Here is a 24,189-nt window from a genome sequence, read left to right as displayed (position 1 = left end):
ATCACACACAAAGGCGGCTCTTTATCCAAAAAGATACAGGGAAGATCAGCACTCTTCCTCCAATCAAAATGAAACGGAAACTTGCCTTCCAAGACAAGGACAAACAGCCACACGCAAAGGTGGCTAAACAAGTAATACCACCACCATCCCCACATCACTCTCCGCAACCATCACCTGTAGCCACTCCACCAACGATGCAATCCCCAACACATACGGGAATGAGTCAAGATGACCCTGACGCATGGGACCTTTATGACGTACCAGTGTCAGATAATAGCCCTGAAGGCTATCCAGCAAGACCATCGCCACCAGAGGATAGTACAGGCTACGCTCAAGTGGTATCGAGAGCTGCAGCATTTCACAATGTCAGCCTTCATTCAGAACCCATTGAAGACGACTTTCTTTTTAATACACTGTCGTCTACACACAGTCAATATCAGAGTCTTCCGATGTTACCCGGAATGCTCAAACACTCCAAACAAGTGCTTGAGGAGCCTGTCAAAGGGAGAGCCATTACTCCAAGAGTAGACAAAAAATATAAACCGCCACCAACAGACCCAGTGTACATCACACAACAGCTAACACCAGACTGTTGTAGTGGGAGCAGCGCGCAAAAGAGCCAACTCACATACGTCAGGAGATGCACCACCTCCAGATAAAGAAAGCAGAAAATTCGATGCTGCAGGCAAAAGGGTGGCGGCACAGGCAGCAAACCAGTGGCGCATTGCAAATTCGCAAGCTCTGTTAGCCAGATATGATAAACTGTAAAACTGTAAACTTTGCACTTGTATAGCGCATTACTCACCCATTAGGGTCTCAAGGCGCTGTACTCATACCGCTATGGAACCCCTCCTGGCTTTTCCCTGTGAGGTGCCCACTCCTGGGCACCCCCAGGGTGAAGCCAGGCATCCAAGCGCTGTTGGGGCCGTTGTGGAGATTAAGCAAGCTATTGCCCAGAGTTGCAGAGTGGGACTCATTAGTTAGATTAGGCACTGAGGCGAGAATTATCTGGTCCAAGGGAATTGAGCCCAAGACCTGCCCAAGCGGGACTTGAACCCTGGTCTTGAGCCAGATCTCTGCTTCAGGGTCTGCCACTCTAACCATTGTGCCACACTTCTCCACTATAGGGCCCACTGGGATGAGATGCAACACTTTATTGAACATTTACCAAAAGAGTTCCAAAAAAGAGCGCAGCAAGTGGTAGAAGAGGGACAGAGTATCTCTAATAATCAGATACGGTCAGCAATGGATGCTGCAGACACAGCTGCTAGAACTGTCAACACAGCAGTAACAATAAGGAGACATGCATGGCTGCGTACATCAGGATTTAAACCAGAGATATAGCAAGCTGTGCTGAATATGCCATTCAACGGACAGCAGTTGTTTGGGCCGGAGGTGGAAACTGCGATAGAAAAACTTAAAAAAGACACTGAAACGGCCAAAGCCATGGGCGCACTCCACTCCCCGCAGAGCAGAGGCACATTTCGAAAGACACAATTTCGAGGGGGGTTTCGAGGGCAGACCACAGAAGCCACAACCTCACAAACAAAGCCCACTTACCAGAGCCAGTAACAGCGGGGAGGTTTTCGGGGACAATATAGAGGAGGACAATTTCAAAGAAATAGAGGAAAGTCCCAAAACTCCTCCGAACAAACAGTGACTTCAAGGTCACAATTCCCCAACACCTAACACCTGTGGGGGGGAGACTAACCAAGTTTTACACACATTGGGAGGAAATAACAACAGACACTTGGGTCTTAGCAATTATCCAGCATGGTTATTGCATAGAATTTCTCAAATTCCCTCCAAACGTCCCACCGAAAACACACAGTATATCAAAACAACATATAGATCTTCTAAGAATAGAAGTTCAGGCATTGCTACAGAAAGAAGCAATAGAATTAGTACCAAAACAACAATTAAACACAGGAGTTTACTCACTGTACTTTCTGATACCCAAAAAAGACAAGAGTCTGAGACCTATACTAGATCTCAGAACATTAAATACCTACATCAAATCAGACCACTTTCACATGGTTACTTTACAAGATGTAATCCCACTGCTCAAACACCAAGACTACATGACAACACTAGACCTAAAGGATGCGTATTTCCATATACCAATACATCCTTCACACAGAAAGTACCTAAGGTTTGTATTCCAAGGGATACATTACCAATTCAAAGTGTTGCCATTCGGAATAACAACTGCACCAAGAGTTTTTACAAAATGCCTGGCAGTAGTAGCTGCACATATCAGAAGGCAGCAAATACATGTGTTCCCGTACCTAGGCGATTGGTTAATCAAAACCAACACGCTAAGACGGTGTTCACAACACACAAAATGTCATCGAAATCCTACACAAACTAGGTTTCTCTATCAACTACGCGAAGTCACACCTTCTGCAGTGTCAAACACAGCAATACTTAGGAGCAACAATCAACACAGCAAAAGGGATTGCCACTCCAAGTCCACAAAGAGTTCAAACATTTCACAATATAATACAGGCCATGTATCCAAAACAAAGGATACAAGTCAAAATAGTAATGAAACTACTAGGCATGATGTCTTCATGCATAGCCATTGTCCCAAATGCAAGGTTGCACATGCGGCCCTTACAACAGTGCCTAGCATCACAATGGTCACAAGCACAGGGTCAGCTTCTAGATCTGGTGTTGATAGACCGCCAAACATACATCTCGCTTCAATGGTGGAACAGTATAAATTTAAACCAAGGGCGGCCTTTCCAAGACCCAGTGCCACAATACGTGATAACGACAGATGCTTCCATGACATGGTGGGGAGCACACCTCAATCAACACAGCATCCAAGGACAATGGGACATACAGCAAAGACAGCTTCACATAAATCACTTAGAACTGTTAGCAGTATTTCTAGCGCTGAAAGCATTTCAACCCATAATAACCCACAAATACATTCTTGTCAAAACAGACAACATGACAACAATGTATTACCTAAACAAACAGGGAGGGACACACTCGACACAGTTGTGTCTCCTGACACAGAAAATATGGCATTGGGCGATTCACAACCACATTCGCCTAATAGCACAATTTATTCCAGGAATTCAGAATCAGTTAGCAGACGATCTCTCTCAGGATCACCAACAGATCCACGAATGGGAGATTCACCCCCAAATACTGAACACTTACTTCCAAATTTGGGGAACACCACAAATAGATCTATTTGCAACAAAGGAAAACTCCAAATGCCAAAACTTCGCATCCAGGTACCCACAACATCAGTCTCAGGGCAATGCGCTATGGATGAATTGGTCAGGGATATTTGCGTACGCTTTTCCCCCTCTCCCACTCCTTCCATATCTAGTAAACAAGTTGAGTCAAAAACTCAAACTTATACTAATAGCGCCAACATGGGCAAGACAACCTTGGTACACAACACTACTAGACCTTTCAGTAGTACCTCATGTCAAACTACCAAACAGACCAGATCTGTTAACACAACACAAACAACAGATCAGACATCCAAATCCAGCATCGCTGAATCTAGCAATTTGGCTCCTGAAATCCTAGAATTCGGACACTTAGACCTCACACAAGAATGTATGGAGGTCATAAGACAAGCTAGGAAGCCTACCACTAGACACTGCTATGCAAATAAGTGGAAAAGATTGGTTTATTACTGCCATAATAATCAAATTCAACCCTTACACGCATCTGCAAAAGATATAGTAGGATATTTACTACATTTGCAAAAATCAAAACTAGCTTTCTCTTCCATAAAGATACATCTTACTGCAGTTTCAGCTAACCAGCAAATTACGCACTCAACTTCATTATTTAGGATACCAGTCATAAAAGCATTTATGGAAGGCCTAAAAAGAATTATACCACCAAGAACACCACCAGTTCCTTCATGGAACCTCAACATTGTCTTAACACGACTCATGGGTCCGCCTTTTGAGCCCATGCACTCTTGTGAAATGCAATACTTAACGTGGAAAGTTGCATTTTTGATTGCCATCACATCTTTAAGAAGGGTGAGTGAAATTCAAGCATTTACCATACAAGAACCATTTATTCAAATACACAAGAATAAAGTAGTTCTACGGACAAATCCAAAATTTTTACCAAAGGTTATCTCACCGTTCCACTTAAATCAATCGGTAGAATTACCAGTGTTCTTCCCACAGCCAGATTCTGTAGCTGAAAGAGCACTACATACATTAGACATCAAAAGAGCGCTAATGTACTACATTGACAGAACAAAACTAATTCGAAAAACAAAACAACTATTTATTGCCTTTCAAAAGCCTCATACAGGAAATCCAATTTCAAAACAAGGCATTGCTAGATGGATAGTTAAGTGTATTCAAACCTGCTATCTTAAAGCAAAGAGAGAGCTGCCTATTACACCAAAGGCACACTCAACCAGAAAGAAAGGTGCTACCATGGCCTTTCTAGGAAATATTCCAATGAACGAAATATGTAAGGCAGCAACATGGTCTACGCCTCATACATTTACCAAACACTACTGTGTAGATGTGTTAACCTCACAACAAGCCACAGTAGGTCAAGCTGTACTACGAACATTGTTTCAAACAACTTCAACTCCTACAGGCTGAACCACCGCTTTTGGGGAGATAACTGCTTACTAGTCTATGCACAGCATGTGTACCTGCAGCTACACATGCCTTCGAACGGAAAATGTCACTTACCCAGTGTACATCTGTTTGTGGCATTAGTCGCTGCAGATTCACATGCGCCCACCCGCCTCCCCGGGAGCCTGTAGCCGTTTAGAAGTTGATCTTGAACATTTGTAAATTTGTAAATATATTACTTTAAACTTCATTATGTACATACGTATTCACTCCATTGCATGGGCACTATTACTAGCATACACAACTCCTACCTCACCCTCTGCGGGGAAAACAATCAAAGATGGAGTCGACGCCCATGCCCAATGGAGTCGAAATGGGAGGAGTCCCTCGGTCTCGTGACTCGAAAAGACTTCTTCGAAGAAAAACAACTTGTAACACTCCGAGCCCAACACCAGATGGCGGGATGTGCACAGCATGTGAATCTGCAGTGACTAATGCCACGAACAGATGTACACTGGGTAAGTGACATTTTCTATATATATATATATATATGAGTCATCAAAAGAACCCCGACTTATCGAGGCTCATACACGGCGGTCTTGAAATGGGATCGGGAATCCCATTGATATTTAATCAAAATTTCTTCATCCTTCATCATGTTTGTATGGTGGCTTGAGTCCTTCTTTTATGTCTATGTATGTGTATTTATTTCTGTTGTATGTAGTACTCCCCCATCCGTGAACAAGGCTACGGCTGAAACGCGTTGGGAGGAAGACCAAATTTTCTTCTAATATATTTTGAAATTGTCCGGTTTGCGTCTTGACTTTTGTCCTAGTGGATGAAGAAATTTTGATTTTTTATATATATATATATATATATATATATATATATATTTTTTTTTTCGGTCTGATTCCTAATTCTTTCTTTAGCTGCCCAACGCAGCGTTTTTCTGGTACCCTCATCTTCTTAGGTCCATCTTTGCTGAGTGATATGAGAAGCAAATCTGGTGAAATTACCCTGTTTTTTTCTGCATAGACTGAGGCTAAGACATAATTGATTCTAGCTGTTGTCTAATAAAATTATGTACATGTGGCGTCTTTTTAGATTCAGGATTATCCTGTCTCTAAGGTTCTGTCAAGCTCATGTCTCTCTTGGTAATCCGAAGTACCTTTTGGATTTTTCTGTTTTCTGCTACTGATAAATTAATTGAGAGTTTATTGAAATAAGTCCAAGTCCCCACCAATTATTAATTCTCCTTTCAAAGGTTTTGAGAACAGGTAAAAATCAATTAGGGAGGGGCTTTGGCTCATCTTCTATTGGGGCAATAGATATACACAAATAGTAAAAAGGTGTGAATCTTTTGAGCAGGTGACTTTTTCCCTTTCACCTTTGCTCTCTGTTTCTGGTATATGAATCTTAAGCTCAAAAGGCTCTCAAAGCATAATGGAAGTGGAAAAAGCCTAAATTTGTTGTAGTTTAGCTTTGATTAGATAGGTCTCTTGTGGAAAATATGAGTTTAGGATTATGCATGAATCGGTGAGACTCAATGACTTTACATTTGTCTGTTATTTCAACCGTGAGCTTTATGCAGAATTAGTTGTTACCAATTTATGGAAAACAAAAGAAAGGGTATAGTATGAGTATTTGTTATGTGATGTTTAAAGGTAGAGAGAATGCCTTTTAAGCCTAGCCACAAACGTCTTGGGTTATTCACGTTCTTCTCACCCTCCTTCCCAGTGTTTTTCTGTTTCCCTTGTGTTCCTCCACCCTGTTACTCCCTTCCAGACCTCTGCCCAGCTCACTGATGACCTTCCCTCCCCACACAGGATCCCTGCCCACCTAGTTCCCGTTTCCCACACCTTTGTTTGCCTTTGGTGCCTTGGTATGCACCCACCTATCTATGACTTTTCCATCTCCAGGGACAACTTATCACAGAACACTTTACAGCACCCTACTGATGTGATCTAGTCCCATATGCTGACAGTTCTTGTATTAGGGTTCTTAAAATAGGTTTATACCTCATACTATCTACTACTGTCTTTCACAAGTTCATGAAAGAAATACATAATGAAAACAAATGCTGGACGTTCTGCTAACCAGCAGACAATAGTACAATAAATACATGTCAATCACTCTGGTTAGAATCACTTGTAAGAAACGTCCTGTGGAAAGTTCCCCAGACAAGTGTACAAGACATTTTCCACATCCATTATGCCATTTGCTACAGATAAGAACTGAAATTGGCCTTCAATATAGGATATATACACAAAGGAGCTGATGGAGCATTTGGAGGAGAGGGTATTCTGTTGCATCTGTAAACTGAAGATTTGCCACCTGATTTAAGACTGGTGGTCCTAAAGTATGCTATTGATGGATACTCCTCAGTCTCGATCACGGACATACTCACCTGACTGTTTAAAGGCCATCGCCTCATTTTGGGTGGGCGGTTAATTTGTCTGTTTTCACTGTCCATTGCAGCGAGGTAAAACCTGGCAGTAAGGGGCAGTGCAAGCTGCAAAATGCTCTCTCTTCGTGGGTGACCACTCCCATTGTGTGGGGGCCATTAGTTTTTGTATTTTCAAAATCTCACTTTGTTTTTGAAAATTGAAAAACATGTTAAAAGTTTGACGGATGTTACCATCATGTTGACAGTACTATCCGTCAGACATTTAAAACGTTGACAGTAACTGCTGTGATAGCCACTGGGCTTCTCTAAACTTGGTTACTGACAGAGTAAATAAAATAGGGCCTGATTTAGATCTCAGCAGACAGGTTACTCCGTCACAACAGTAATGGATATCCTGTTGGCTGAAAAATAAATCCCATTATACCCTATGGGGTTTATATTTTGGCAGACAGGATATCCGTCACCGTTGTGACAGAGTAACCCGTCCGCTGACATCTAAATCAGGTCCATAGTCTGAAATCTAAATCGAGCACTAAATCTTTTCTGACAGCAAAAAAAAAAAGAAAAACTCCATCTGGAAATACCCCAAAGCAATCTTCCATTCTATCAAGAGCATTAAGGCCAGACATCCATATATGTTTATGCCCAGTATCTTTCTTGCTACTAATTGGTACCACGTCCAATACACAAGCAGTCAAAGATTAGTCTGTAACGCATTTAAAATGAGCTGTAGCAAATTTAAAATGTCTGGCTCTTGTATAATTGAAAGCCATTCATTCATTGGTGAATTCTGGGTATGTGAATGAATGTGCTAATGGGTTAAAGTTTGGATAAGTGACCGAGTTCATGCTTAAAAATACGGCGAGTAATATATATGGTCGAGTAAGTGTGCAGGTTGGTTTGACGATTTGGTGAACACTGGACTAGGTTAGGTGAAAACAAATAACGGGTGAAGATAGGTTACACCAGTCTTGCAGACTAGGACCTTAGACAGCAGTAGTATTTTTTCACTTCCACAACTTAAATCTTCCCCATTTTTCACCAAAGTGAGCAACACGAATATCAGAACTTGGTAAACATGCACATTTAAAACCATATACCATTAAATTTTGAAACAAAAAAATATAACAGATCTTTTTGTGTATCCCTTATGCTCACTCACCTAAGCTACCACTCGTTGCCCTTTTCACAACAGTATCCTAACTACCTACAAAAGCTAGGTACTTTCCCAATTGTGTCCAGCTAAATGATCCGCTTACATTAGATCAGACTTCCTGCATCAATTTGACACGAATGCCTAAGTAGTAGCAATAGTTTTATAAAATAAAATGTAAAAGAAATACTAATATGCCAGCACAAGCATTGCACTAGGTCAGGGCTATGTTGTGCAAAAGCATCACACCAAAGTTGGGCAACATTATTCGAATACAGATTTGCAGCAACACTCAGCAATCATTAGTGCATGCTGAGATGTTCACCCAATGTTTGCTGCTACTTCCTACATACTCTATATTCACAATGGTGCTGTATGACAGGTTGTTACGATGTTATTTAGAAGTTTGAAGAAACAGTGCTGTAGTAAATGTGTGCTTTGAAATTAATGCTCTCACTAATTGGAAACGTATTGGCTCATTTTCATGTTAATGGGATGTCTTGCATAGTTGCTGTGCCCAATTCAGTGTTCAACTGACTTCTAAAATTATTTTGTCTTCCCTCTGTTGCTGTGCCATTCACTCAACATCACAGTTTAAGCCTTACACACTGGTTTCTGAGCTCTGTAGTTTGCTGGCTTTTTTTGCTTATGGGTCAAGAGGCGCACAGCTCTGGATACATTCCTCCTTGATTCCTCTGTATGCAGCACAGTATTTTACCTGTGTCTACAGGGGCTATTGCGTTGCTGGCTTCACTGTACTTTCCACATCCTTCTCCATGGACTTTGTCAGCTCAGTAGGCGCTCTATGGAAGGTGATTTGTAGCGGGTCATGCTACTTGCTGCAAAGACTACTATGCCACAGGTATTCTTTTTGTCAGCATTTGAATTTAGTTCCTCATTACAAGTGGTCTCTTAATTCTTATGGGGCTGGTATCAATTACCTGCCTCATTGAAACTGGGATCCGGAGGAACACTGTGGGATCTTTAGACTTTCAACCATAGATTTGAAATGCTGCTGAAAATCTTTGAAATCCCGGTGTAAAAGTATGGGGGTAAATGAGTACCATGGGAATAGACCCAAAATTATAGATTCTCCAGAACTCACTATTTCTAAAGGAACATTCGGAGTCCAACTTGTAATTGGTCAGATTTTTCCACCCCCCCAGAGTTGCGGATACCCCAGAGGGTGGGGAAAAATCCAAGCTATTTTCTGGGTGACTTGTAATCAGGCCCTGGCTGTAATGTGACTCAGACTAGTAGACACTGCAGATATCACATGGCTGTCTTGTGAACTGGTGATAAAACATTGACTGGCACACAATAAGACAGAAGTTGTATTGGATAAGTAGGCAAGAGCTGAAGACATTACTTACATCTGTTTGGTGTTATGTGAATCTATCAGAGAGCTGCAGCTGGTCCCTTGTTGGCCCCAGGGGGCCTCAACATACAATATGGTTTGATGCCAACTGCTCAGAGGCTCGAAGGAATCTGGTTAAAGCACTTAAATGAATTCCCTGAAACAGGACATATGTCTGTTCTGGTAGCTCAGCATACAAAAGTCTGTTGCTGCGAAAACAAGCATTTACAATGCATCGGGTCTCGCGTTTGCTCGTGTTAGAGCCGATCGCGTTGTAAACTCCTAACCCGACTTTTCACCTATCGGGCAAAAGTGCATTTATGCACGTAACCCGAAAAAGTTAAATCAAGTAGGTAAAGCGCTAGACTTCTGCCAAGCGAGATCGGGCTCGTAAATTAGTTTAAAAAAAAAAAAAGTCCACCAGCTCGATGGAAAACAGCGAGCCTCGCATGTTTTCTGTACTTGGTTGCTGCGCTCGAGGAGGGCTAGCCTCCGGAAAAGGCATGACCTATGTGTGCCTTCGACTAATGAAAGCAAGCCGATTTAATTAGGGAAGCCCACGAACCAATAAAAAGCACTGACGTGAAGTTGACAGGGCTCAGAGCCCTTTTCTAAATACTAACGAGTCTCCCTGCTATACGCATGCACGAGCGCATGCAAAGCAGGCTCGACCCTAAAAATAAATAACAGAGGACGCTTACCAGTGTCTTGTAGAGGCCTGCTCAGGAAACCATAGCAGAGCGTTCTGGCAGGTGATTCATCCCCCATTGTGTTTTTAGGATTCTTCTAACCTGAGGTTCAATGAATGTTATCTCCTCTGACAACTGGTTTACTTACTTTTCATAGGTTTATAGTGGTGGTATTCCAACTGCCACACCTATCTACAGTGAAGCAAACCGCAGCTTTGCAATAGACTGCAATGATGTTCTCAAAGCCAGCGGCCCCACCCACCCCCAATTAGGGAGGAGAAGCGTCCACCCCACTGCCGTTCTGCCAGTGCAGAAAAATAAAAATGGTAATAAAATGGATTACCATTTTTTTTTTGCACTGCTCCCAGGCTGAGCAGCTTTTCAGGGCATGGCCATTGCTGCTGACCTGCTGGAGTGTCGATGCAGCCCACTCCAGCCAATCCTGGCACTGCTCTCGTGCTGCTTAACATTATCAGCAGCATGAGAGCTGTGTCCAGTTACGTATAGGAGAGTTGGTTGATGCTCCAGCAGGATTCACAATGCCTGCATTCAAGAAAAGGACGAGAAAGCATGGGTAAGTACATTTCTCATTTGTTTTCATTTTTTTGGCCCACTGACAGGTTCTGTGAGAAACTCACATTGCTTTCAACCTTAACTCTGGAGCTCTCAGCTACAGCGTGTTATAAAATCTGTTAACAAGTCATGATTGAGAGCTTTGGAATTTGAGCTTAAAGGCATTGTGATTTATTACATTGCCTGCCACTGGGTTTGGCTCTCGGCTTGATGCCCCTCCACTGTTGAGGTCATTGCCTGCCAATACTCAAAGCAGATGCCATACGGGAAAGGCTCCGGACCTAGATGGGGGTTCCTTTAGATTTATTCAGGGAAAACATTGATCTTTGGACACCTCTCCTCATTACCTTCTGAGGGTTCTTAACAGTTCTGGTTTACCTCGCTCTTGGTCCCATGCTAGTATAGTGCCGATCTTCAAAAGGACAACAAAAGAAATAATGAGCAGGAATCTGTTAGACCGTTTGGAGAGGTGGGCCAAGGATGATTAGACAACATCTGACTTGAAATCTTTTGCACCGGGCGAGGAAACAGTTGAGCAGTTTCTCAGTTTTTATCTTTTAGTTAATAAATATACAGTTGTGAAAGAGGGATGTGATTACACAGAATTTATGGACCTCAATTTTGCCTTTGACAATGTCAACGGTAGCAAACTATGGGACATTGAAACATCTGTTGGTGGAGGCCAATATTACAAACTTTCTTAGACAGCTGCCTCATAAGGTGACAGCTAGTGCCAGATAGGGCCCAAGTGGTGAGATGACAAAACCTTTTCACATCTGAAGTGGAGTACGACAGGTTTGTGTCCTGGCTCCCTTTTTGTTTATGCTGTACATCAGTGGAGTAGAAAAATTCTTAGTTAACTGTAGTATTGATTTACCCTGTGTTGGCACTCTTACACCTGCTTTTCTTTATGCAAATGACGTGGTGCTTATGACTGGGATCCTGCTTGGGCTGCAGAGACTTTTGAATACATTTTTACTTTTTATGCGGACCTTGATCTTACCATAATACAGCTGGATATTAATGTTTGGCCTGAAACAATAAATATAAGTCCTATGTCGTAAAACAAACCAAGATTAGCCCAGTCTTTGCTTTTTCTTATTTGGAGGTCCTTTTTCATAACTATTGTGCAATGCAGGGCTATGATGACTCAGAAAATGAATAACAGGTTTCTGAAAAGATTGCTTGAAGTCCCTTAGAGCACATCTGCCCTTTTATGCCATTCAGAATTTAGGGTGAGACTACATTGACGATTATATTAGGCTTTGTCGTCCTTCTTTTTTTTTTTTTTTTTATAATTGTCCAGCTGGACCAAAAGTCAAATTTATTTTACATGGCTGTTACTGAAAGGTTGCATCAGTCTGAACACGGCGATGAAGATCCTGTGGTTAGCATCTGACATTAAACTCGGCTGTAGCCTGAGTATGCCAGAATTCTTCGATAGTCCTGATGATTTGGGTGTTCTTGTAAGAATGTTTTAAAGGTTAACTTTTTAGTAATGTGCCAAACTCAAAGAATGCTAATCTAGTTTCGTAAATACACAGTGAGAAATTAAATGCCAATAATTACTAGTCCTTGGATCGAATCCTGTTTTATCTGATCGAAACATCTAGCTGCAGATTACTTACCTTACAATTATCCCCAGGCGTCCGGGTGGATCCGGAAGATTTTCAAGCATAATTGTGATGATGAATTTTATGATTGTAATTTTTATTCTTTGGCCGTTTCTTTTATTGTTGACTTTTTAAACCAAATAATGAAGTGAAGTGAAAACTGGCACAACCAACAAAGCAGTCCTTGAAGCGGGTCAGCCAATTTGCCCTGATCTGTAGTCTGGCATGAAGGCTGATCCAAAGTATGCCTATGAATTACACTCCCAACACACCATTGTGTAAATGGAATGGCCAGAATTCCCATTATCTATCAGTTTATTCTTTTTTTAAAAATGTATCAAAACTGTCTGACAGACAGTGAAGCTGTCTTGAGGCCAGACCTTAAACTTTTCACTCACCCATGAACACCAGCCCAGAACTTTGCAATAAATGAACACCGCTATATCATGTGCACAAATGTCTCCTTACGCAACCTAAATGTGGTTATACCTCCTTTGAAAATATATGAAATTACATTAAGTTGTGCTTAACATTGCATGGTAATCTTGTGCGGTATCTAGCCCATTATTAATCCACCTAAGCTTTCCACAAATATGATTTCTGTTTTTCTTTGATCCCTATCGGAATTGAGAGAAGAGCAAAAAATATACTATGTGTATTTGTGATGTGCACATTCACCCACTAGAAGAGTATTTTGACGATGAATAACAGATGTTTGTTATCCAACTCAGTGTTACTCGTATTATCAACTTTTCAAAAAGATACAATGCTTAGTGATTTCACTGATCAGATCCTTCCATTCATGTTTTAGTCCACTCTTCGGGCCTGGCTCTCACACTGGATGAAAAAGCGATATAATTGTACCTACAGCACACCTCCCTTCATCAGTCTTTACCTGCATTTCCAAAACAGTAAACCAGCCTTCTCGCTTGAATCTTCCCAAGTTCTTTGAAGGGTGGTTGTTGGTAGAGAAGAGAGTAAGGGAAGGATTTGCCAAACCTACAATAGGAAGCCAATTCCAAGCAAAAAAACAAAAAGGGCTGCATGTGTCAGGCGAATTTAGTATGCATGGATCGTTTGGCATCATTTAGTGTATTTTGCTGGTTTGGTGCACTTTCGGTAGACTCCCCAAGTGAAGAGGTGACCAAGTGTGGTTGTGCTAGTGTTAATGTGGTTGTGTTAGTGTTTATACTTATTCCTCTTTTAGAGAAGATTGGTAAAATCAGAAAAAGAAATACACTCCTAAGTAGCTAAATTTTCCAGTTGGTTGTGAATGATTTGGCTCAAAACAAGAAAGCCACGTTAGCTGTAAGTTTTTCTGCGGCAGTCTACTAAATGAGGGTATGAAGGAGTGTAAGAGGATGAACAATGACCTTGAGTCACAAAATAAGTTTTTTTTTTTCTTGTTCTGTTTTTTAAAATTATATCTTGTGATACTTCAGAACTTTCTGATTTCCCGTAAAAGAACTAACAAATGATTTATAGCACATACGTCTGAAAGCACTAGAATTGAATAGCTACTGTTGCCCCCGTTGCCGTTACTATACTGATTCTGATGTACACCAATGCTTTATCAGTGCCTTGTGCTCCTCCGGATCCTGACAGGTAGATATCGAAACTGCGCACACATTATAATATTTTAGTCAGCAATTGACCGTTTAAAACTGAATGAATTATTTTAGCAGGGCTGATTGTTTTCTTTTCTCTTTCAAATAGGTCATTTGTTACAATAACAATGTTTCCAGGGATGTCTTCAGGGTGAGGTTAAAATAGTTGTGTAGTGGTGGCAGTTTCTTTTTGAAAGAGGTCGTGAAAAATGATCCTGTTCTCACGTTGAGAATTATTTCCTAAATCAGTTTTAAATACGAAGATAGGGCTAAGATAAGGGTTGTTTCAGTGCAGACTTTAATGCTTACCTTCTAGGATAAGTTACTTTACAATATACAACCTTAATTATGGAAACAAAAATGCCTTAGCACATAGTCTTAACAATAATGACCATCTGTAATATTAAAACAAGAATTTGACACTGCAAGTCTTGAATGTTTCTAAGGTGTTTTTTTTTCGGTGCGTCTATTTCTCGGGTGACTATAAATAGGACCAAATGGAAAATCAGTGATTCGTGGGCATCTAATAATGAAATGTAAATGCAAATTAGGAACCGATTGCTCAGTGTGCACCCTCCTCTTAACCATTGAAGGTAAACCATGGCAACAGCCCTACTGATCCCTTTATCTTTGAGTAACAAAAGTTTAGAAAGTGCCCATTTCACTTACAAATTTTTCTTCCTGATGTGTACTTTGTATTTTTCTCTGCACACCTTCTAAGAGATTCGCTGTACATGAATATAAATGTGCAATCGAATTCATGTTATTACCAAACCTAAAAATGTAAATAAGGCTCATTTTCCTTAATATATAGTCATGTGTGTGCATTTTAAGCGTTTTTCATGTTTCTATTAATGATTGTGTTCACAGCAAACCAGACTACAAATGTAACTTCTGCTGCACCAACGATTACCACTAATACTACAACAACAACAGGTAACCCATTCTAATTTCTCGACATTAAAGCTTTTGTAAGCATGGACAAGCGTTGTTCTCCAGTGGATCTTAATTGTTAGTGATGAGCATTAAATGGTTCCGCCCATGTGTAGGTCCTTAAACAATTTTAACAAATGTAGAATGCTTTTATTTAAAAAAAACAAAAAAATACTTTTGCAAACCTTCTTTTTAAGGAGATTGAGAAAATGGGGATAATGTAGCCTGTGAGGCCTGCTTCTGCTTTAATACCTGGCAGACATTCAGTATCCCTTCAATCCCTCGATATATTTGACCAAGTTCTTTTATACAGCTACTTCTGTCTGGTTCCCAGAGCACTGATTTTCTTTATGGAAACCTTTCCAAAACTCAAAGGCATAAGGCTTGACCGCACATGTTTTTTCTAATTCTGAAAAATGGAAATCTTTTACTTTGCAAACTGCAATTTTGTGTGTGAAGTATCCTAAATATAGGAGGCGAAAGGCCCAAACCTCACTCTCATGCCGTCTGTATTGTCTGCTTACCCTTTTCTCATCGTCCAGATTCTTGTGACTTCTCTAAGCAGATGTCAAGAAGAACTTGTAAAGAAAGAGTAGATAAGGCTGCATATTCTTCAGGAAGTGATGGTGCAGATGTTAAGAGGTGTCTGGAAGATCAGAAGGACATGGATAGGGACTTCTCCACCGTTACACTTTTCACCATCCCCATGGATCACCTGCGGGGTCGATCCAGGGAAAAGTCCTTCAAGAGACCACTAACTTGGACCGCTTAATGTCCAAGGTAGGGTCTGTCACAGCCTGCTTGCTGTCGAGGGCTGGCTCAATATCGTGGAGGGGAGGGGACAGGTTGATTTTGAGAACAAGACTGTATGTCGAAGCCTTACTTGACATCGAAGAAAAGAAGACATTGAGTGTCTCATGAAGCAAATTCTTCCATCTTTCTATTAAGCACATCTATAGGTTAAGGAACAGAAGGATTCCACATATGCCAGATTCTGATTATTCTGGGACTGACTTACCATCCAGGAAGTATCACCAGCATTAGCCCTTTTTCTCAATCTCATTGCATACATCTGAGCATGCAGCTCTCCAGTTTTGCTTCCTGCAACAGTGGTGTCCTCTGTGCAGCCAATTACTCCTTAATCTACTTGTCTTAAAGTGCCTACAGTTACTCCTCTGGAGTTACCTCCACTGACTATACCTCCGCTGTCTGTGACTAAGCTTCCTGTTGATTCTCCAGTGATATTACTCTTGTCGGATCTGTTCTAGATTAACAGGTTATTGAAAGTCTATTAAGACACCAGAGCTTATTACACCAACTGGTTCTTCATTCGTCAGTAAACTCCAACCATTTTGAATTCTCCACAGAAGAGAGTAATACCGTTGATTACATTAGCACCTTTAATAAGGTCTTGGTGAGAGGTGGAAATAAGCTCAACATTCGAATGCCAATAGTCCAACGAAAGACTTGAGTATTTTTTTTTTTTTTTTTGCACCATCATTTTTCAACTCGTCCTTTACTGACTTTGGCTCCAAGTCTCTTTGGGATGGAAATAGAGTTGTTTCTCGTTCCAGATTAAATTCAATTAAATCCACTCCAGAATGCTTACAAAAGTATAGGGCTCCCAAACAGGGCCATCTTCTTGCATGCAGACCATCTATCTGATTCTATTAGGCTGTGCCACTGCACCACCCTCTATGGTGCCTCCTTCAAAGGAATGAAAGAAAATGGGCTCAGGCAGAAGAGTTTTGTGCAACTGCCTTATTACTCCAGTATTGGAACTTTCATAGATTCACCTGCTTAAATCCTTCCCTGTCGTCAAGATGGAAGTCACCGGTGTAATACAGAAGTTATGCTCAAGTGCATATAAAGATTAAGTGCATTAGGCCTTAAAATTAGAAACATATCACAGTTGTTTTGTAAAAAGGGATCAAACACTAATGCCAACCAATCCGATCACACCATCCTCTAGAACCCTACTGTGAGGAGCTGATGTCCCTCAGATTTTCCTACGCACGTCGTGCCTAGGAGTCTCCTCTGAGCTTTGCTCGGTTTTTCTCTCAGATATTCTGTTCTGAGGAATTTGGATTATCTTGTCTCTTCAGAAATTCTTACATTTGGGTCCTTCATACTGATAACCTTGTCAAAGACACCTAAGAAAGGGCTTTTCAGAGCCTGTGCTACCTACATGAAGAGGCTGCATGTGGATGACCAGCATAAGGACTGCCATAACCATAAAACCAGAGACTGCAAGGTATGTAGAACATTTTCTACTAAGACCCTAAAGGACAAGGGAGGGTCGTCTTCTCATTTGCCTAATAAAATTAAAATCCAGAGACAATCCGGTTTCTGATGAGGACAGTGCTTCCTCTTCTGTGTCTGTCGTCAAGACACCTGTGAAGAGACATGCTGAGGAAATGTCAGCCACTCACAAACCACTTAAAAAAGCTGCAAAAAAGTAATCCGAGGCTTCCTCAAAAATATGTAGCCCATCAAAAAAGGGGAAATCAAAGGGTTCAGATTACATAAAATCTGGAAAGAGAACCATCTCAGAGCCCCCAACGCCGCCTCTCAGAATAAAGCATACCTTCAAAAAGCCAGCCTCTGCACCGTCGACTGTACCATCTTCAGGGGTATCTCCATCAAAGGCCCATGCCTCAGCAACAACATCTACAGTCGTCACAATGTCTGTCAACGGCAGCTACATCTGAATCTCATTGACAGTGTGGTCATCCTCGTCTACGGCACACCCCATTTCCTCACTGCCACTACAGTCTTCGTCGATGCTGCTTGTCTAGTCGACGATCCTCCCATCGACTGAACACTTGTCGGTGGCCTTACCGTCGACGGCCTAATTGATGCTTCAACCGCCGATGCTTCCACCGTTTGACTGTGCTTATGTCGACGGCACTCTCGTCGACTATCACTGTTGACACTGTCGACGACAACTCACCTCTTGTCGACGATCAAGATAACAGCAAAGAGACAGAGACCATCTACCTTAGCTCTGTTCTCGTCGACGAAGCAGTTAAGTTAAAAAAATAAAAAAAAAATAAAGGTCAAAGCATCATTTGACCCCCTCAATTACATCTCCTAGTAAGGTGTCGAGTCTACTACCTTCGCACCTTTTGGATGAAGACGACTCTGAGGAGGATGGGCTTTCTGGGGTGGCCAGCAGTCCTTCTCAGTTAGGGGTCAAATGTCAGGAGTATTCGGATGATGATGACGACTTACTATGACCAGCAATATTACAAACTGCAACAGGGGCTGGTAGGTCTCCCTCCCGGCTTAGTGTTGGACTTGCAAGCAATGTTAACAGATTATAGGGAGCATTTTCCACCAGTGCCTACATCGGTGCATCAGCAGATGATTCCCGCTATACCATCAACCCCTCAGCAGTTTCAACAACCGCAGGTTATAACTTCTCTTAGGCCTCAAGCTTCTCAACCTGTACCCGCACAGGGGCAATCCTCTTCGGATGAAGATGGTGAGGAAGGAGAAATCCATACACTGAATGATGAATGTATCATTCCAGCACCTGCCTCTCCTGGGACACCTATTGTGGAATCTCCTCTGGAGGATATCTGTGGCTTTCACAACCTGCTAGAAAGAGCAGCCACGTGATTTGATCTACCGATGCCTGCGACTCAGCAGGATTCTTTCCTGTACGATTTCAAAGAACCTCACAGGAAAACGGTTAGAGCTATCCCAATAATTGACCATGTTTGGAGCCAGGGTTTGAAGATAATGCAGAACCCTGCAACGGTACCTGCAGTGCTGCCTAAGTTAGACAAAAAATATAAGTCCACAGATGATGCTCCTGCTTGCCTCACCGGCCAAACTGGACTCTGTCATCTCACAGGCAGCGCAATGGCGTTCCAGGAATCCGTCTACACCATTAACCACACCGCTAGTTAAAAAGGTGAGACGCCTGTATAACATTGGAAAGCGTTTTTCCTCAATGTCTGCCATTGTGGTACGGGCTGCCAATTCTCTAGCGCTCCTTGGCAGTTATGACCGCTCTGCTCCAAACATTTCTCACTGTTTGGAAGAACTGAGGCAAAGAATGTGCTCATGGAGGGACAACGTTCCTTGGCGGAAATCGACTGCGCACTTGACATCGCAGCCATTGGCTTTAGGCTGCTTGCTGGGTCGGCTGTTTTAAGACATCACGGGTGGCTCAAAGCCACACATTTTCGTCCTGAAGTTCAGACAAAAATTTTAGATCTTCCCTACGACTGACGGGTGCTTGGGAAGCATGTCGATGACGTGCTTCAGACCATAAAGTCAGACACTGAGATAGACAGATCATTAGGCACTCTGCAGTATAGGAAAGTACCTTTTCGTGGCGCCAGCGGCAGAGGACAACCTTCATTTCGTGGGGGATATCGGCACTATAGATTTCCTTCGTACTCCACCACTTTCCACACTTCTAGACACCAGTATTAGCAGAGACAACCGCCCCAGCAGCTTACACCAGACCCCACCACAAAGGCAAGCCTGGAAGACAAGCTAAAAAAAAACTACCTGTAGACAATGACTACCTTCAGCTGGTACTCTTCCCATACAATCTTACGCAGAATATTAAAACATCATATTCAGCGCTGGCGTCAGATAACCAAAGACAAATGGGTTCTAGATGTAATTCAATTTGGACACCTCTTAGAGTTCTTTCAGATTCCCCCATAACGCCTCCACCCCAAGTTCGACAAAGACGTAATTGTCTGCTCAACTTAGGAGTGTAGACCATGTTGAGCAAAGGAGCAATAGAAGTTGTACCATATTCCCAGAGATGGAAAGGTTTCTACTCCCGCTTTTTCCTCATTTGGAAAAAATCTCACTTATTGAGGCCAATCCTAGACTTGCGAGAGCTAAACAAATACCTCAAAAAACAAACATTCCGGATGGTCACGCTAAAAGATGTCCTACAAGTTCTGAACAGAGCAGACTATATTGCTTCCTTGGACCTTCAATACACATACTTCCATATTCCCATTCACCCAATACACAAGAAGTTCCTAAGATTTTTGTTGGACGGCAGACACTTTCAATTCAAGGTCCTTCCCTTTGGGCTAAGATCGGCACTGCAAATCTTCACCAAATGTTTGGCTCCAGTCGCAGCCTACCTGAAAAGAAAGACACCAGATTTTTCCTTATCTAGATGACTGGCTAATGAAAGCTCCCGACGTCTAGTCAGCGCGCAAGTCCGTCAAGGTGACCCTATGTCTTTTCAAGGATTTGGGCCTTGCTCTCAACTGGGGAAAAATCAGTACTCTAATCTTCGACTCAGATAGCCTTCCTGGGGGCTATATTGGACACGCAACAAACCAAGGCCTACCCAACACTGGACAGGCAAAATAAGCTAATCTCCCTAGCAAAACAAATTCAAAGAAAAAGTATTTCAGTTCAACAATACAATCCTTACTGGGGATGGTGTCATCTTGATAAACCTCACTCCCCATTGTCGACTTCACATGCGTCCGATTCAAGAGGAACTAGACAGGCAATGGAAACAAGCGCAAGGATCCTTCGAGGACATGAGCCGCATCACTCTGCTCATGATAGCTTCTCTCGATTGGTGGACAGTTTCCGGTAAAATTTCACGAGGTCTGCACTTCTTATCACAGATTCCTCCATTAACTGTAACAACGGACGTGCCAATGACCTGATGGGGTGCATGCCTACAGGACCTTCAAGTGAGCAGCAAATGGCCCCCCTCTCATCATCTCTTTCACCTCAACCTTCTCGGGCTCAGAGCAGTGGATTATGCTCTGCAAGCCTTCCTCCCTAGAATTCGAGGATCAACAGTGCTTATCAGGACAGACCATACCACCACAATGCACTCTCAACAAACAAGGAGGAACGCATTCCCACCTACTGTCTCGAAGCGCAGACCATTTGGAGTTGGTGTATTCAACACTCAGTGCACATAACAGTTGAGCATGTCCCAGGCCTGCAAAATACTATTGGAATTCGTTGAGCCGGTTGACAACATCTCCTCATGAGTGGAAGTTAGACCAGCGGACACTGGATGGAATATTCTACCAGTGGGGAAAACCGAAACTGGATCTTTTCACAACCTCCCAGAATGGCAAATGCCAATATTACACAAGTTGGCGTCACCAACAAGGATTGTTGGGGAACGCATTTTCGATCGCATGGTCAGGGATTTATGCGTACACCTTTCCTCCAATTCCTCTACCCTTGTGAGCAATCAGGAAAATAAAGTCGGAACCCTGCCAGATAATTGTAATAGCTCCAGCGTGGCCACGTCAACCTTGGTACACGGAGTTACTTCTACTGTCTTCATGTCCACCCATCAGGATGAAACCAATTCCGGAGTTGCTCACCATCAACCAGGGACAAGTAAGACACCCGGATCCCAAGTCTCTGAGCTTATTGGCTGCTTTGACATACCAAGTGATTGCAAAGACATACTAAAGCACTGGTAGATAGCACAAATAAAAGATACCGCCTAAAGTGGAAGCGATTTTGTTTGTGGTGCGAAGCAATGAATATACACCCTCTCTCCTCTGCCCTGGAAAAAGTCTTACCATACTTCTTACAGCTAGCACCCTCAGGGCTTGCCCATGCCTCCATCAGAGCCCATCTGGCAGCTATATCTCGGTATAGGAGAATACCAGGCAAACCATCTTTATGTTTGCAGAGGTTAATAAAGTAATTCTTGAAAGGTCTCTTCAGATTGTTTCCACCGGTGAAAGCCCCACCTCAAACATGGCAACTTAACATCATCCTCGGCCAGCTCATGACGGAGCCCTTTGAACCTATTCAAGTACCTCATATGGAAGGTGGCTCTCCTCCTTGCCCTTACTTCTGCACGTCGGGTAAGCGAAAGCCAGGCTTTCACGATATAGGAACCTTTCTTACAATTCAAAAAATTTATTTTGTGCACCAATCCTAAATTCATCCTTAAGGTACCTTCGGATTTTCATATTAATGAGCCAGTAGTACTGAACTCACTCTTCCTAAACTACTGTGGAGAGAACCCTGCATTCACTCAATCTCAAAAGATGCATCACATTTTATTTGGACAGAACGAAGTCCTTTAGAAAAACTAACCAGCTATTCGTAGCTTTCAGTACCCCTAGAAGAGGACACCCTGTAACTAAACAGACTGTCTCGATGGATTAGGAATATGATCATTTTTTGCCATCAGAAAGCTGGTAGACCGTTGAAAACGAGTGTACAAGCACATTTCACCAGAGCAATATCCACATCCTGTGCACTGTTCGCAGGTGTATCAATACAGGACATCTGTCATGCTGCTACATGGAAGGCAGCACATACTTTCATGCGGCACTATTTCCTGGATACAGTCTCGCTTCAAGATGCAGCGGTTGGACAGACAGTCCTTCGAAATCTATTCCAATGAAAGTGAGCCATTATTTCTACCCTCCTTCCGCTTGTTTTGTCTTATGTCACATTTTCTATGAAAGTAATAACTTTGTGCTCTCCAGGCTGTAGACCGCAAGCAAAAAATTCGGAGAATTTTTCATGCTCTTTCACATATATAATACTATGTTGATATTGAAAACGTAGAAAATGTTACTGACTGCTTGCTATTCGGATTCAAGCGCGTGAATCTATGAAAGTTCCAATATTGGAGTAAGACATATGTTACTTACCTGTAACTGTAGTTCTCCAGTATTTGACACATTCATAGATTCACATGCGACCCACCCACCTCCCCTGGGGAGCTCACCTTCATTCTCTCAGTAGTATCTATATTACAGCACTAATGCATGGAAAATCTGAGGGAAGTCAGTTACTCACAGGAGGGTTCTAGAGGGTGGTGTGATCTGATTGGTTGGCAGTAGAGTTTGGTCCTTTTCTTTTACAAAACACCTGTGGTATGGTTCACATTTTAAGGCCTAATGCACTTAATCTTTATATGCACTTGGGCATAACTTCTGTATTACACCAGGGATACCCATCTTGACGACTGGGAAGGATTCAAGCATGTGAATCTGTGTGTCCAATACTGGAGAACTACAGTTACAGGTAAGTAACTTATTTCTTCTGGCTGTAAGAGAGGTATCACTGGGAGGCTCTTCAGCAGGATATAATGGGGTTCAATTAAGTGATTAGTGCTGCTTTTTGATTCTCTTGACTTTGCTGCACTTGCTACTTTCATGGCCTAGCCCTTTGTTGATCTGACTGGCTCTGATTGAGAGATTTAAAACAGGCTCAAAAAAGGATTTTAAGCATACTGTGTTCTAGTAAGTTTGTTTTGGCTCATGCGGACAACAAAACGTAGCACATGAAAGCTGAATTGGAGACACTTAAAGTAGTTGTCCTAGAGAAGCTTAAGGAGTACAGGAGATAATCATAAAAACCTTACAAGTGCCTTTACCTGCAGCAGAGTTCAAATACCTCAGTGGTCTCAACAGTTCCACCAGCAAAGTGAGCATCAGAAGTCCTTTCAATCTTTGAATAAAGTGAAAGGCTAAGGAAGCCAACAAACACCTGCCTCTGGAAAACCCTTCATATAGTGACTCCTCTTCCCCCATTCCTCCCCCTAATGCAAATGGGTGTTGCATTATGTGCTGAAGGACAATTCAGAGGTTCAAGTCCTTCCCTCCAGCCTTTCCCTCAAAGAAGACATCTCACTATCGTCTAAAGTTGCTTTGTTTGGAAGACAGCACCGTCCTGATCAAAGAAACAGTGGAACTAGTCCCTCTGGAACCAGAAGGTTACAGGATAAACTCTTTCCTTTGTAGTGGAAAGAAAGGACCAAAACTGTAAAACCTAACCCAATCCTACACCTCAGGCCAAAAGATACACAAAGAAATATGTTTTGGATGGTGTTGCTTCCCCAGCTATATCCCCAGCTCCGTCAGGAGGCCTGGATTTATGCACAGGCTGATATGTTATATCCACCAGCCTTACGTTCATAGCTCCATCATTCAGAATCACCAGAAATGTTTAAGATTTTTGGTGGGAATTTGCATTACCAATACAAAATAATGCCTTTTGGCCAGATGTCAGCCCCACAATTGGTTTTCAAGTGCAAGGCAGTGGTTGTAGCACATCTCTGAAGAATGGGAATCTGCTTGTAGAATCAAATAAACCTCAAGAAGCCCAGGTCATTACAACACAGCACTCTCATCAGCCGGGCCTGATGGTGAATCGCTCCAAGTGTACTGGGATTCCAGTGCACTCCAACCACTATATTGGGCCATCCCTCTACACAGTCTCAGCAAAAGTGTATCCTTTGGAAAAGAGACTATTTTACCTGTCTGGAGTGTCAAGT

General features: G+C 42.3%; 1 protein-coding gene across 2 annotated transcripts in view; it reads left to right on the top strand.

The window, feature by feature from the left end:
• CD164 (CD164 molecule) overlaps nt 1–24,189 on the top strand; it is a 240,899-nt gene that overhangs the window by 172,443 nt on the left and 44,267 nt on the right. For both annotated transcript variants that reach the window (XM_069235466.1, XM_069235465.1), the window contains exon 5: nt 14,853–14,918. In XM_069235466.1, the coding sequence (XP_069091567.1) occupies nt 14,853–14,918 (66 nt within the window). The remainder of the gene's footprint in view (nt 1–14,852; nt 14,919–24,189) is intronic.

This window comes from Pleurodeles waltl, chromosome 5 (genome assembly GCF_031143425.1).
Source record: "Pleurodeles waltl isolate 20211129_DDA chromosome 5, aPleWal1.hap1.20221129, whole genome shotgun sequence".
In the NCBI taxonomy this organism is placed as follows: Eukaryota; Metazoa; Chordata; class Amphibia; order Caudata; family Salamandridae; genus Pleurodeles; species Pleurodeles waltl.
The sequence above is the reverse complement of the archived record's forward strand: the minus strand, read 5'-3'. Positions and strand labels throughout refer to the sequence as shown.